The sequence below is a fragment of the Pungitius pungitius genome, chromosome 16, assembly GCF_949316345.1.
Source record: "Pungitius pungitius chromosome 16, fPunPun2.1, whole genome shotgun sequence".
In the NCBI taxonomy this organism is placed as follows: domain Eukaryota; kingdom Metazoa; phylum Chordata; class Actinopteri; order Perciformes; family Gasterosteidae; genus Pungitius; species Pungitius pungitius.
Window position 1 is genome coordinate 4,868,191 of NC_084915.1, and position 16,610 is coordinate 4,884,800.

The window sequence follows — 16,610 nt, forward strand, 5'->3', positions numbered from 1 at the left end:
GACTCGACTTGGGACTTGCTTCGTCTTTGACTCGACTTGACTCGGGACTCGAGGGCAATGACTTGAGACTTGCTTGTGACTTGCCTAACAGTGACTTGATCCCACCTCTGGCAGGCTGTACCGAGCTTGCGGTTGTGTGTTACAAAATTGTTTATGTGTCAAAAACTGTTGCGTCATGGTGTTTTACCCTGTTAAAGAGCCTTAATTGTGGGGTATTAATTGTTATAAAATGTTATAAGCATGCCTCAATTTCAATAAACGCAAGACAAGAAGCTCTGCTGCCTGCTGAAGAGCAATATCAGTTGGTGACGGTGTGTCAAAAATTCCTACCGTGAGGAAAACTGATACCGCTATACCGGTTGAATCATTATGGCAGCCAGCCCTACCGCAGCCCCAAAACACAAAGACAATCCTTTGGTTTCAGCTTTCTATGTCGCATGGCTGATCAATCTGGCCACTTTTCCCAGAAAAAACAGACTTACTTGTTATGGGCTCGGTTGATATTGCACTCCTGCCAGACGCGCTCCACCACCTGACTGGCTTGCTGGCGTGGAATCTTGCCCCCGTGGTGACTTGTTGTATCCACGCTGAACGCATCAGACCATGAAGGCATCTTAACCCATTTCTGGGCCGAGTGAGAGTCCACTGGGGGAGGGGAAGAGCAGGGGTAAAACAGACATTCGGCGGCATTTCGTCATGATTGATCCAATCAAAAGCAACTCTCGCTCTTTATAGGCATTATGCATGTACGCTGTGTTCACACCATTACCTGTATGTGCCTCCTCAGGCGATGTGGGAGGGGTGAGGGTCACCAAAGACATGGCGGGCTCTCGCTGGGAAGCAGGCACTTGGTGGCCACCCGAGTATACGGCAGTGCAGTGGGAGGACCCCACAGGGGCCACAACAGGGATGTCTGACTGGGGCACCAGTACAAGGCAGGCTGGGTAAAGCATCCGCACACCACCTGCTCAAGCAGAGGAGACATGTTCACACAATCAAAGAACTCAAAGCAGGTACCTCTACATTTAAAACACCATCTCTACAAATCTGAATCATATTGCAAAAACGGACCTACGAGGACCTCCACAGAGGCCAGACAGTCATCCTCCCAATCCATGTCCTCTGCTTTGTCCTCCGACACACCATCTTTGGCGCTCGGGCTGATGGGATAGAACTGGTTCCACTCCTCAATCAGCTTCTTGGTGGGCGGGTCTGACAGCTTGAACGACTGGCCAGTCAGTGTCCCGTTCAGGCCAAAAGGACTCAGGATAACTAGGGGGGGGGGGGAAAGAGACAACATTAGTCAGCATGAGGACAGCTTAAACTCACTGCCCTCAATCCCTCATCACTCATACAAAAAGAGAGGTCGTTCTTGATCCGAATTGAGGGTCTAAGGTGAGAGGTTGTCGTATAAACAGATTCTAACCACTGAATTTGCAATCTGGGATGGCTGTTCTGGTAAACTATGTCCTTTACCTCCTGCATATCCCTTTTTTTACTTTGATTAATCTTTACTCTCGTCCTCACTTCTCCTTCCAGCATTATATTATTTTCTAAATCCGTAAAACGCTTTTAAAAAAAATAAACCCTCAAACATTTGTTCACATTGTGAACCTTTCAATCCACAGTCCTAATTCTGTCTTCATCCATCCCTTCTTTTGTATCCGCTTTAAAACCTTAATGTCGACCATTTTGCTCTTTACCTCGTTTTTCTTTATCTTTATCTTCCAATCATGTCCAAATTCCTTTCCATCATTACTACCTCATGCCCTTTCCTTCTGGCTTTCAATGGGGCATTAGTTAATTCATACATTCTTACTATGCATGTCATTCTTCTCTCCATTTTCACTATTGCAGCAATCTAATTATTATCTTCATCATCCTTCCCTTCTGTTTTTCCACATATGCTTTCATCTCAGGGCAAATCAGCATTGACCTTTCCAGAGCACCGTTGGACCGAGCCGGTCCCGTCTGACTCGGCAAATGCTTAGAGAGCAATCCAGACGCCAATTATTGGCAAGCGGTGGCCTCTCAGAGCCCATAAACAGAGGCTTATAAAAAGGGCCGCTCCTCTGCAAACACACTTGACTGCACAGACATACGGGAGCACACAGAGAGCCCATCAGTCTGCCTGTGGACCAGACACACATCCATCAGAGAAGGCAGATAGAACCATAAACTACATACATAATGCATACATAGAAGCATGGAAGGCACATGCATATCATTCTCAGATGCGCGCACACAGGCGATAAGCACAACCTCGCTTGCTTCGCATTCCCATTCTCGTGTGTATAAAGCATTGTAATGCGGAAAGAGGGAATAGAAATGGTTCGACATGCTTATATGTGAGTAGAGACTGGCTCGGTGTGTGAGTGGGCATTAGTTAAGATTAGTTAAGTGGCGCTTTCTATTATGTCACAACTGGACTGGCTAGCCTCTGTCCCTTGGTATTGATCCTGCCTCTGTCCCAACATGAGATGCTGCACCTACCACATCCTACAACACTTGGGTATTACAAAAAACAAATGTCTTAATGCTATTTGTGGTACCCATTTGTATTTTCTAAACTCAGTGACTATATCTCACATATAGCGGCTCTTATTGGTCGTGGCAGTCTACTATTCCCAGGCAGGATTCAGATGGCCTGCCAACGCATGCATTACAATATCGTCACTGTGAGCCTTAAGGTTTGTTCATAGAGTTGTATTATAAATGTAAACCAAATACTACCTACTGCCAGTGCTCCACATATCGACCATTAAACTGGCAAAACACAAACGTTTTTGTTGCGAAGCAGGAACAGAAAACAAGTTATTCATCAAAAATATATCCACAAAGCCCAAAGACGTGTCATTTTTGGCATTTGCTATTGAGTGGGAAACTACTTGCAGCATAAAATGTGATTACAAATATTATTGTTTACAACAAAAGGAGCGATAAGGACTGGGAAATAAATACACCACTCCGGTTATATTGCCAACAAATGATGAGTTACTATGTCGCCCATACACAATGCATCTTAGATGCCCCCCGGAAGAAAGTTTTGCCAAAGCCCACCGACAACTACTGCATCAGCAAAAATGAACCCGCAGCAGGAAGTTCAAAAGGTTTCAAAACATCCAGCTCGGTCATATTAACCTTAATTAAGTCCAATCCAACTTATTTACACACACACACACACACACGCTGTGGAAGAGAGATCAAATTAACCACAATTATGCAAATGTTTCACCGTTTACCCCCCCCCCCCCCCCCCCCCCTCACATTGCCGCCACACCCTACTCTCTCTGAGCCTCTCTCTGGCTCCCTGAAGACATGTCAAATGTGCTCAGATCAGTGTAATGGGCTGAGAGTTCATTACATTCACTCTGCGCCCTTTTATGAGGTCACATCCTGGAGAGCTCTGCCTGCCGGAGCGCTCTGCCGCGCAGTAAACCAAGCTTGGCGAGAGATGAGGGGGAGAGGGGGCCTGGATGGATGAAGGGGGATGGATCCCAGCCCTCCTCAACGCTATGCTTGGTTAGCCAGGAGGAGATGCACTGCGGCGGTGAAAACACACCCCTGTGTATCGACACTCGTCTTACTCGATGACAAAATGACTACAGGGATGCATGTCTGCTTCAGGCTCAACATGGGGGCGGGGTGGAGGTGTAGGACCCTCCATGGGTGCCTTAAGGTTTTACAGTGTGTCCCATAAAAATGAGAATTTATACAATTTTACCATTTTTAGTCATGATTCTCATGCTATTGAGAGGAGGTGTGTGTGTGTGTGTCTGTGCGGACGAACAAGCCAATTTTAAAAAGGGAAAAGGACATTCATTGACCAATAAAATGAGCCATCAGTACCTATCCTCTAGTTGGTGGCCAAAGAGCAATATGATCCTCCTAAATTACCAGGAACCCCATCACCATCCTTACAATCCATAGGCTAAGCTCCAATAATCGTTTTCTTTTTATCCGAGGCACTGGCCTTTAACTAGACAGGACATTATCACCTTCCTTCAAGAGAGCTCTACACAGTTAATGTGTGGCCTATATGGGAATTACTGTAGTGAGTTGAAGAAGAGATCACTGTAATTACCCCAGGGGTTGTGTAAGGATCACATGTATTTGACTGAAAATAAGCAGGTAAAAATGGGACAACTTGTGTGTCACTAATGTTAGGAAGCAGCGACTAATGCAAAGTCTCATGGGTTTACAAAGTGTGTATTATAGGCCAATCGCCAAAGCAGTGCTGTTAGATCGGCTGCCACGCTACGGAGAACTTGGTAGTGCTAATGATGGATCCTTACTAACGGACACATTTATTGTCGTTCAAAAGCAACCCGGCTGCACTCAGTGCAAGTCCTCCAGGTAGGGTAATGAGCAGAACGTATGGAATGGTTGTGACGCTTCCCTCGCTTCTGACAGATGAGACTCCGCTACAACTCGCCCAACTGCTAAATGGTCATTACGTGGGCAAAATACTGCTTTTTGTCAACGATAGGGTCCATTTATATGACAGGTAGTGGAGAGGGAAGGTTCGCAAAATAAGCAACGTACAGCCAAATAATTCAAACCTCACTTTCATTTGTATTGTAATTGTGTTGCTCAGAGAGCTACCTACTTCCTTCCTTCCTCTCACAAAGTAAATGTTTATGACATTAACATTTGTTTGAGTGAGGGGAAATTTTAGCAAACAATGGTTCGGGGATTACATAGTGTTCGGCTTAAGGTGGGGTAATGGATTTAAAGCCAATGATTGAACATCAATAGCGCCACATATTTTTATAGCTACTCTATACCATAATTTAAAGGGACTACAGACGCTTTGCGTTTTTTGGCTGCAGGCCAATCGTAATGAAAGACTGACAAGAAGATTGTGTATACGTTATCTTGGCAACAGCACTCAACACAGCACTCACACACACGCACACAGTAAACCAATATTCATTAAACAGAACCCATAACCATACACTTGTGCTCAGCATTCAACGTTATAATATTTTAAAAGAAAAATGCTTCTGAAGGCATAATTCTCTTATCGACTCGGGTATTTCCCACCTTATCTCCTTGGCCCAACGGGCAGTGAGCTTAGCTAAATAAAAGTGCTGTTATTTGGATGCTTGAATGTTGAGGATTAACTTGTGTTTCAGAAGAAACATTTCTTAGATCCATCGCAAGCAGTAATGTGCATATAAAAACATTTTCAAGTTTCCTTTTTTTGGTCAAATTGGCTTCCTGAAAGTAGACTTATGTTAGCTTCTGACTCGTTCTGATTAACTTCTTTTTTTTGCCGGACAAAGCCGTTGAGGTCGATTTATCAAAAGTTTTATGTTTGAACAGCTGCAGTGGGGCCACCACGAAAAGTCTTCCAATATTCACAGTTTGTGTCCTCAACTAACCCTACATTTTAGCTAACATTAGAAATCAACAAACAAAACAAAAAAGATGAAAAGAATTGGGCTACAATTTGAATGCACACTCAAATTCTACTGGATTCTGTCAGCTGATTACGCTGCTTTTTGTTTTAGAATGAAGTAGTCTCAAAGCACTAAACCAACTAAAGAGAGAACAAAAAGCAACACATGGTACCAGTATTATTATTCATCTGTCACACGCGTACTTGAAGGCTAATGTTGTGCCTCGCCATAACTATGTGGCTCGCCGCTCGATGGTCAAATCAAAGTGACAAATTATAGCACGACACTGTCTGGGTGTCTATCCAGCCCCTGAGCTGCTGATCAGCCTTTCGGGAAACCTTTGGGTAAGATGTGTCCCAGCAACAAGCTTTCATACAGTTTTCTTAAGGAAAGTTAACAATCCCGAAGGATTCCGTTTTAACATGTTTGCTGTAATTGTTGCAGCTCCAACGGTGCATTTGGACTTGTCCCGCTGGATTCTTAGCTGCTAACAAAGTAATGGCAGTGTACTCGAGACAAGACATATACAAACACAAAAACATACCTTGGAAGGGAGTGGATGATTGCTGGGCCAGAGTGAGGTGCTCCTCCGTCAGATGGTACACGGGCTGGTGCTGGTTGATCTCCACGCTCGTGCACACGTTGCTCTCCCCGTGCAAGAAGAATGTGAAGGCACACGATAAGTGCTCACTGTGAGGATGAAAAGAGAGAACAGAGATGAGTCCTTTCTGATGCGCTACTTATGTGCACCTACTACGTGTGCGCAGAGAGTGAGGTGGACAGGTAACTGCCGCGGGGAAACGGGAGCAGAGCGAGGGGTGTTGTAGTGTAGGAGGTGTTCAAGTGGAGGATTGTAAACTTAGAAAAAAAAAAACTGATTATCTTGGGGGGTGGGAGGGTTCTGCTGCGTCGCCCGCCCCCCCTATAATGCTCGGGGAAACACAGACACTGGAAATATGATGTAACGGCCCGACTTATTTATCCCTCCCCGTCAGTTTCGACAAAAACTGAGAATGTTAATCGCAAAGATCAAGCCGGAGACAAACACAAGGGAGAGAAGATTATGTGTGCGATGTGAGACCCTCTGGTGATACAAAGATGCCTCGCGAGGCTGTGTCAAATGGTGGTGACGGCTGGACAAGTCTATATTCTGATACCGCTGCAGACCATGATTAAATGGAGCATCCTTCTAGCGCTATGTTTAACAGTAATCCTCTTAATAAATGTCACACACGGCGGGGACATTTGAGTTTAGGGCCACAAAGGCAGGGCGCGCGAGAGACGGCGCAAGTGGCGGGCGAGCGAATGAAGGTGAACGCTGTAATTTTGGAAGTGGATCAAAAAGGGTTGACTCCTCGGAGGATTTGTTTAAGCAAATATCAGTCTTGTCTCTCTGGCACACCTACTGTGCAGAGGATTAAAGAGAAGGAGCGGGAGTGGGAGAGCAAGGCACACTTGAATAAGATAATACCACCTACGTAGAGGAGAGATGCCCAAAGCCTCACAGAGCTTCACATTCCTCTTACCCTCCTTGGTTCAGGTTTTTTTCGGTGAAAATGACGTGGTGCTAGTTGGTGAACGACTAGGACTGTATAATATTCAAGTCGGACAGCTGGAAGCAAGTAGGCCAATGAGGGTGAGTCACAGCGAGAGGGAGGATTAGATAGGCACGTATTCAGGTATTAGAGTTACAATTTTTACGTACCTATATGTGCACTAAAAAAAGCTCTGCTGGTCATTAGTATTCATTCCTCATGTTTACACAAGCCACTCAGCATTCCTGTCCCATCGTGACTGCAATCCAGGACATGGCAGACAAATCTACAATCCCCATCCTGTATGACTCGTCAGAAAGCAGCCCTCCATTCAGACGTTTTTTTTTTCAGTTATGAGGAAATGATGAAGTATGAGGCTTCAGCACTGCACATAAAAGGGGCTGCAGAACCAAAACCAGAAACTAAAGACTAACTTTGCCGTATTGGATGGTATTAGCCCTGCATGAGGAGGCACAGCCGCCTGGAACATTTGAATGAGTCCACTCAGTTGATGAAGAAACAAGTCATGAAGGGTGCCTCCGACAAGACTTTTGCCACACCACAATTATTTATTTGATTGTTTTAATGTACAAATCTAGTAAAAAAAAAAAACCTGAGGCCTCAGTCTGAAACCCTACAATAGTCTCAGATTTCTTATTCTAAGTTGAACATGCAGGTCCAATTGTATCACGATATATTTAGTCCCTATATATACTCCCTAAAGCGAAAGGCTAACCATGTTTGTTTTATCCTGAGTAGGTCATTGGAGTCATTAAAGCTCACTGTTTATCCCATCAAGCAATATCTACTTTGCCAATGCAAAAATGTATAAGCTGACAGAAGTCATTTCTACCAGAGGAGAAATGGCATCGAGAGCAATGGGGGGGGGGGGGGGGGGGGGGGGGGGGGGCAAGTGGCACGTTGGGCAACAGCAGAGAAGAGTTGTTATGCAGGCATCAACAGATCCGCAGTCGGCCGCCCTCTTCTCGCACGTGGAGCAAAGCCGACGCTACGCATTCACACACATCTGCGTTTGCAGGTCACTTGGAAGCTCGGGGTGGGGAGCTGCCATCTGTGGCTCAGCAGGCAGTAGTACAACAAGACTCTCTCACACAGCGGTCTGTACACAATCACATTAGTTAAGAATTGTTTTAAATCTGGTACAATACTGTTGGTGTCAGCTGATTTGTAGGGAGGATAATCAGATGTGCAAGCTGTTGGCATTACATGCCAAGTGATCAGGTTGCTATGCTGATTACAGGAATAGTTATATGTGTACAAATCACCTTACATGTCCAGGCGCCATAACACACACTTTTGTATTACGTAACTGAAATAACATAAGGTCACGGGGAACACTGGAGATAATCCAGGCTGCCGGTCTCATTATAAGCTGTGATATTTATTCACTATTGACCGACTGGACAGCTGGACACCGCCGGGTTGCAGAGTGACCGACTGGTTCAAAAGTCAACAGGTGTTTGGCGAGCTCTTGGTCGAGTAAGCAGCAAAACATCTACAAAAACAGCAGCGCATGATACGAGTCCCCACCGCCGCGTCCCTCAGAGACACACAAAGGCAGCAGGCTTTACGGGAGCTGGGACAAAGCTGCAGCGCACGCCTGTCCGATGAGTCACGCTGTCCGTGCACAGCAGCCCTGACCCAACATGTGACACAGGCGCTGTCGGGCCACATTAATGCACAATAACACAACAGGCGCACACAACAGCTGGTCAGGCTGGTGGGAAAGTGTGTGTGTGTGTGTGTGTCTTTGAGTGCTGGTGAGCAGGTCTAGTTTGGGCATGTGGAAGCCAAAACACTGATTAGGCAGGTATTTCATTGAATAGCACTACATCCAGAAATATCTACTTCAGTAACCTCCAGAAAACAGTAATATATATATAATAGCAATATATTCTTTGACTTTCCTGCATAGCTAGTTTCTGAAATTCTCAGACATTCTAGCAAATCGTATTAACATCTGCTGCAGACAATGAGACATAGAAAGCAAGGGAGCAGAGTGTTAGGAATGATGATAGCAGAGAACCTGTGTGTACTCCATAGTGATGGGGCTCTTGCGTGAAGCTGCTGAGAGTGGAATGCCCCGGCAGGGAGCTGAGACTATAGCGGAAACTAACCCAGCTCGGTCCTGAGGCTGGCGCTCCACCTACCGGTACTCTGCTCCGGGATAAGGTCCGGTCACACCCCAATTTGGGCTAATCCAGCAAGCGGAGACAGTTATAATAGACTCCATTATGTCCTCTTGGATCAAGCTGTACTTGGCGGGCGGACTGTCTGACAGAGCTCAAGACTTAGTAAATGTGAAGCTACGGCGCGCAGTCAGTGCGTCCCTTAAAATGCACGCAGTCGACCCTGTGCCGTTCCGTATCTGATCCAAAATCAATTGCCACGAAATGATGATTTCATTTGAAAAACATGTCTTACTTTCCCTACGAGGCTCCCGCAAACCTCCATGACACAGTGTCTGTTAAAGGGTTTCGAACCTGCCTCTCAGGGACTTTAAAATGTTGTCTTGTTGCAAAAACAGAAATAAGGCCAAAGGTCAAGGCCAGTGTTGACCTTGGCCTGTCGCAATAATCAATATATTGGCGTATCGCAAAATATATGGCAATAAGCGCAAACATTTTTGGTGCTGCAATATATTATATTCATTTTCACTTAAAAATCAATGTCACCAAAAAGTCGATCGCGCTGCCTGTGTCCTCCTGTTAGCTTTCTTTGTCAAAAGCGCAGGCGAGAGACATGAACGAGGCGGTGTGTTGACGGTTTTAAAACGGTGGGAACAAAAAGAGGCAACACAACAAACCTAAAATCTCACCTAAAACACAACCATCATACCACAATCAGTCAGTCAACCTGAACTACGGTTTGTTCCTTCGGACCGGGGGTCCGCCTCTTTGAACGGGAGGGTCATGCGCAGGGCAAGGTCCCCGGACCGCCGCCCTGCGCCCTGCTTTGTGTCCATTACATGTCATGCATACATTCCAATTCAATGTATAAATATTCTGAAGAATTATTATGATGATATTATATTATCATATTGTCATTATCTAATCAGTGGCATAAAATGATCCAAAAATTACAATAACATTAGTTAAAACAATTCATTTTGGTGCAATATATTGCACAACAAAACGCAGTGATAGTGACAGCTTTAGTGTGGAGTACCACAGAACTGTGCATGGTTACAGCAGCACGCTGTGCATGAGCCAAAGGACCCAGAAATCCCTCTTCAAACAAATCAACAAATCCCGTTTGTTTGCTCTATTAAAGATGAGATAGTGTACCAAAGGAGAGCCTTCAAATGAAGTAGACACTTGACAGAATGCTGTTCATTAATGAGATGTAAGGCATCCCGTTAACGCCGCCTCTCAGTCATGTTGAGAAAAGAAATAAAAAGGATGGAAGATTACCGCTGGAGTCTGAATTAAAAAAAAAAGATCTTTAAATATTTTTTTCTCTCTCCGAATCCACCTTCCCTCCCACTCTCTTCTCAGCTGTACTGCTCTTCCAGCTATTAACGGGCTGCTGCTGCTCTCACGCCACACACGGCGCACGCACACGCCACTGTTATTGGAGGGCAGTCCCTGCTCCACCTCTCCGATGCAAATGGCCAGTGGCCTTTTGCTCGGTAAGGGGACAATTAAGATAATCCAGTCAGGGTTTGGAGCATGGCCCACATACAAAAGAGGGCCAGGTGAGCACATTTTCCTTTGACTGGCATGCCATGGAAATGAGGTGCCAGCTGCTAGTGGTCTCTGCACGGCGGCATGAAGGGACGGAGGGAGGGAGCAGCGTTGGACCGACAGCCTCCATCAGTGTCAAATGAGCACACGTCTCAAACTTTGTAACACCTTAAATAACTTAAACAACTCCCTGAAATTGTTGAAATGTTTCGAATCATGAAATTCAAGAATCCGGAAAGAATTCCCACTGTTATGTCTTATTTCAAGATAGATTGAATTATGGGGTTTTTTCCTCAACATTCGACACACAACAACTCAACTCAACTCAACTTTATTTATAAAGCACTTTCAACACCACAAGTGGAACCAAAGTGCTGAAGGTAAAACAAACGGTAAAAACCACAAAAAATTAATACAAAACATATGATATACAAACCTTACAAAGCATTATCAAACGCTAAAGAAAACAAGTAGGTTGTAAGCGCACTCTGAAAGACGCCCAATGAAGGACAGGTTTTTACAGACAGAGTAAGGTCATTCCAAAGCCTAGGAGCTGCAACAGAAAAGGCCCGATCACCTTTACATTTTCGCGGAACCACAAGAAGCAACTGATCATTTGAGCGTTAATTAAGATTAATTAATTACATAAAAAATAACACATTTTTTACGCATTTTTACACTTATTTTTTGCACCGCGGAACGTTTCTCACTGGATGAGTTTCGGGAGGACCGATTATACTGGAGCACCAACTAGCGTTCATGACTTCAGACAACAACAAACCACAGTGAACATGAACGAAGAAGCTGACGAGACCGTGTCGGTTGGCCCCGTGAATGGGACATTTTATTATAATAAACACATGGATGGAAGCGTCGATAAGAGCATGGTTGTGTGCAAGCTGTGCAACAAGGAATTCGCATCGAGCCTCAAGTATCACCTCAACGCAAAACAATTAGCAGCTAGCGTGGACGTTAGCCCGACTCAGAGTACAAGGACCCACACCCAACCCACACTGCACCAGATGACTGGTTTAAGGACCAGGGTAACTAAGTCCACGTCTGAAAAAATAACCAATGTTCTGAATGTACTTGAAAGTATTGTGGTATACTTAGTTTACAGAAGGTCTACCTACCTATAGGCTACCTGAATTTCTGGAATGTACTATATTTCTAAATATGCTATTGCTACACTTAATGGCAAAAATTGCACTGGATTTCTTGAGATATTTCTAGAACTTGATTAGAGTCCACGCTGCTTCATTCATTTGATTGGACATGAAGTACAAGGAATTGAGAACTGTATGGAGGCACAGATCTGGCAAAGGGTTCAGAAACATTTCTGCACCATTGAAGGTCCCAATGAGCACACTGGCCTCCATCCTCCGGAAATGGAAGAAGTTTGGATCCAGCAGGACTCTTCCTAAAGTTGGCTGCCCAGCCAAAGTGAGCGATCGGGGGAGAAGGGCCTTGGTCAAGGAGGTGAGCAAGAACCTGCTGGTCACTGTGACAGCGTTGCTCTCTATGAAGAGAGGAGAACCTTGCAGAAGGACAATTATGTCTAAAAACCAGGCACTGGTCATCACCTGGCCAACACCATCCCAACAGTGAAGCATGGAGGTGGCAGCATCATCCTGTGGGGAGGAACTGGGAGACTAGTCAGGATTGAGGGAAAGAGGAATGCAGCAATGAGACATCCTCGATGAAAACCTCTGGACCTCAGACTGGCAACGGTTCATCTTTCAACAGGACAACGAAGGAAGGGCTTTGGGACAACCCGAGTGGGCCGGTCAGAGCCCAACTTGAACTCAATTGTACATCTCTGAAGAGATCAAGCTTTTTTTACACTTAATATCGGTTGTGTGTCAAATTTGGAGGAAAAAGGTAATTTAATCCATTTTGGAATAAGACTAACTAATAAAATGTGGAAAAGGTGAATGGCTGTGAAAATGGGATTATGACGTTTAAAAACAATTTAACCAACAGTTAACAGCTAAGCCACTAGTCTCTCTCTCTCACAGGACGACAATGCAGCGCCCCTGTGCCCACAAAGAGGCCGATGCTAGCAGCAACATTTTAATGAAAGCGGAACCTTAAATTACTGCTGTTCTGATTGGACGATATATACAAAATAAAACCTGCGATACTTCAAAGATGCAGAAGACATGGAAGTGGACCATCTGATTCATTTTTATTTGAAAAATACCCCAATGTGATTATTTATTATTCATCAGAGGCTTTGCAAATACAAGTCAACAACTTTCTACTAAGCTTGTTGATTTGCTTTAAATAAGCAATTTTTTTAAACGTTGGAAAAATACAATGCTTGAAAGGAAAAGGGTTGTCCGTTCTGAATAGAACAAACAGATCAACTTAATATGATTTTCTTCCATGTGTTATCTGGAAGGCTCGCCAGTGGACAAATTATTTGCTTGTTGTTGCAATCAGAATAGGAAGCGTTCATTGCCAAGTATGTCGCACATACTGGGATGGTGGCAACAACAAAAAGACATAAATACACAAAACACGTACACAAAAAACAAGAACATTAAAATAAAGTGCCTATTAGATATTCAAATACGAGCGTGAGGATATGCAAAAATTGTCCTTGGAGTGCACGATGAAGTAAAAGCTCATGTCCATGTAAATCTATTCTCTTACCATCTGATGTGCAATAAATCCATGCACAACTCAAAGGATGTTGCTGGCAATTCTACTGCCGGGTGATACTAGAGTGGCATTCTGCTACCTTCTCATCTTCGTTACTAAACACAATACTGTCGCAGGTTGTTTTTGTGCTGTTTCGCTTCACAGTAAATTGCTTTTAGAAAGCCTTTCTGACATTTCTAACAAATGAACATGATCACTTGATCACATTGAGGCAGTATTTCATTGCTGCGGTTTTAAGTTGTCAAAGAAAGGCACACCCACAGGGCTCCACAGAGAATAGGAAACTCAATTTTAGTAGAATAAAGGCAATTGACAGCCAAAGGACAGTGTGTGAACGATATGAAGACACAGACGCCAAAACATGAAGGAAGTGGCAGAGCTGTAACATTCCACAAATGTTTATTGGGCTTGGCCCGGCGGCGCTTTAACAACTGGGCTTCCGCTTAGCTGGTGTACACTTCCTCAGCACAACAATAACAACAACAACAAGTGTCCCGACTACTGGCAGGAGTCCGCCTTCCATCTATGGCCACTTTCCCTTTCTGGACACAGAAGTCACATCTGGCCTGTCGTGCACATGAATATCTGTGATTTTATTTGACAAGTAAACATGTTTTGGTGGTTACACGCCACAGCGGTGACACGATGCGATTACTGACGTGGGCTCTGTGGCACAAAATGATCAATGTTTCTGGAAAAAACAAAACAATCAGCCACTGCACGTGAACAAGGCCGACTTGTTATGGAGGAAAAACACGTAAACAGAAACCAGCGTGAGTTATCAAATGTTTTTCATGGAAGGGGCAAGGAGGCAGTGGAATTATGGAGTTGCTATTATTGCTTAGATGGCGTAACGGGTTGTGGTTCTTTTGCCACCCACTTGGATTGAAAATCAAGAAAGAAAAAAAAAAGAACAAGGCGTGTATACCAGCTGCTATCCCCGAAAAAACAAATGTGATCTGTATCGGCCAATAAGGTCCATTGAGTACTAGGGAAAATAAAATACATAACAAGGGCATTACTAAAAGTTATATTTGTTTGGTAAATATTTGATCTGTTACTCAAAACCATGATACGATGTAATGTGAGGAGTCGGTAAAGGTCAGCCAAGGACTTCAAGGCAGTTCCAACTTGACTTATTAAAGCCACACAAGGAATTGACATGGCCCAAGAAACGTGAAGATGTATTATGAACCCCCCCCCCCCCCCCCCTCTCTAATGTGTGACAATTAATCAAGCATGGAGCTACAGAAGAGCAAACAAGAGAACGAAGGAGGTAAACAGCATTGAATACGAGGATACATGTCCAGGGTGAAAACATCTTCCCAAGCGTCCGACCACCTGAGTAAACACCGTCTGCCTCTGAAGTAACACGAGCACGCAGCCGCCCCCCAGGTTCAGCACGCGACTCACACAGGAGACTAAACCCAAACTCTTAAGGCCAGCACATTCACTCACGCAATCTGAGCTCTATTACTTAGAATTGATTTCCCTCCACCACAAACGGAGAAGGGGGTGAGCCTCTTTATAAACATCAGATTAAAGGTGGAGAGTGAAATTGAAAGAGATGGAACGACGAGGGCATGGAAAGAGCAGCGATGTGGTATGTACGTACGACAGGGGCACGCACACACGGCATCATATTTAATTGCGTAGCATCCTATAAAGCACCATTTGATTGTAGGCTACAGTAATGTGGGACAGAGATGGCATTTTAAACTCTTTCTCAGATGTGGTCTCGTCAGGTCATCGCGCCCGCAGTGGTATTAAATTTGCCGTTGTAATAATAAAAGGTTCATTAACCACAGCCATGGCTAATTAGGGCGCCTTGTCTGCTGTAAAGCTGGGCATCTGCAGTTAAACCACAAAGACCAGGCCTACTTCTGTCCCGCTTCTTTTAAATGAGCGCAAACGCTTTGTGGAAATTTGGTCATGGCGTAGTTACTGTGATTTAAATATACCACCAGCTGTGCCACAGAACTGTAACTAAATGCCATGACAATATTTGTGGGTTTTCTACACTGGATCCCAGAGAAACAAACAAGTTAATTAACCTGCGGAAAGTCACAATAGATACCAGAGGGGGAGAATGTGTGTAGCAACATTAGACTTCCACATCAGCTTAACAGTTCACAGTAAGCAGAAACAAAAATGACCCACCAGTGGTTTTAACCCACGGTATCTACGGCTCGATTTGAGTCGTTGAATACGGTGTCTTGGTTGACAAACAGGACGTTGTTCTTTCTCCCTCAATGTTCAACTGTTGACGCTTTGATAACATGTGCTACAGTGATTGCACTGAAGTCACGCTGAGCATGACGCAGTATAGAAATGAGTGTTTGACAGAGAGGTAACCGCCACGGCTTTAGAGCCCTACAGCACAACAACAACAGGTTCCATTAATGAAGCTGTGATTCTCAACATGAGATCAACACCTTGAAGGCCACAAAGATGGGTTTCAACAGGGTGCATGCTGAAATGCATTTTGGATCACTGCACTGACACTAGATGATAGATACTACATGAAATCAAACAACAACAAAAAAAAATACGTTTGGAAAATGGAAACAATCTTGACTTGTATAAACACAATGAATCTGAAGGTAAAAGTCAATCGAGCTCAGAGGAAACATTGTGGGTGCTTTTGGCTGAAAGATTGCTATTCACGGTTTACCAGTCGCCGTGGCAGGGATCCTGTAAATACAATGCAGTCACCTTGTAGTGTACAGCAATGAGGTGAAAGGTCAAACACCACATGAGGGATTATCATTAAATGTGGCCATCTGTCTCAATCTCTGGATTAGACTGTACCCCATCCATCACTGTTACTTGGAAAAGGAAAGAGGAAGGCACGACAACAGTGACGACTCCTTCAGAATTCACTCAACCCCTCCTCTCAGGTCAGGTCAGAAGGTTGGTGAGAAAACATGGTAGTTTAGGGCTGCCAGAACGGATTGAGAAAATTAATAAAAATTGAGTAATAATAGTGTTGGCAAATCATTTCATTACTCAATGAGTCGGGGAGATGAGCGCAGAGAAAAAAATCTCTCTTTTTTTGAAAGAGCCGAGGTAGAGGACAGAGCAGCAGCAGTTGTTGTTGTGGATCACATGGCGCTGGCAGAGACGTGGATGTAAGGTGTGGGAGCAGAATATGCAAAATCAACATGACACCACGTTGTCCCGTTTTGAAGAGGCTTTTCTTCTGCTGCTTATTACTCGTTAGCTCGTTAATAACAGCAGCAGGAGTGCAGCAATTTGTTGTCATGTATACATTGTGTGCTTTGTCCCACATCGGT

The 16,610-nt window shown here is 44.4% G+C and overlaps 1 protein-coding gene across 1 annotated transcript in view; it reads right to left on the bottom strand.

The window, feature by feature from the left end:
- med13a (mediator complex subunit 13a) overlaps window positions 1–16,610 on the bottom strand; it is a 65,759-nt gene that overhangs the window by 26,317 nt on the left and 22,832 nt on the right. The window contains exons 4-7 of the mRNA XM_037467074.2: window positions 5,950–6,095; window positions 1,072–1,272; window positions 770–964; window positions 483–645 (exon numbers count right to left, since the gene is read on the bottom strand). Coding sequence (XP_037322971.2) covers window positions 483–645; window positions 770–964; window positions 1,072–1,272; window positions 5,950–6,095 — 705 coding nt within the window. The remainder of the gene's footprint in view (window positions 1–482; window positions 646–769; window positions 965–1,071; window positions 1,273–5,949; window positions 6,096–16,610) is intronic.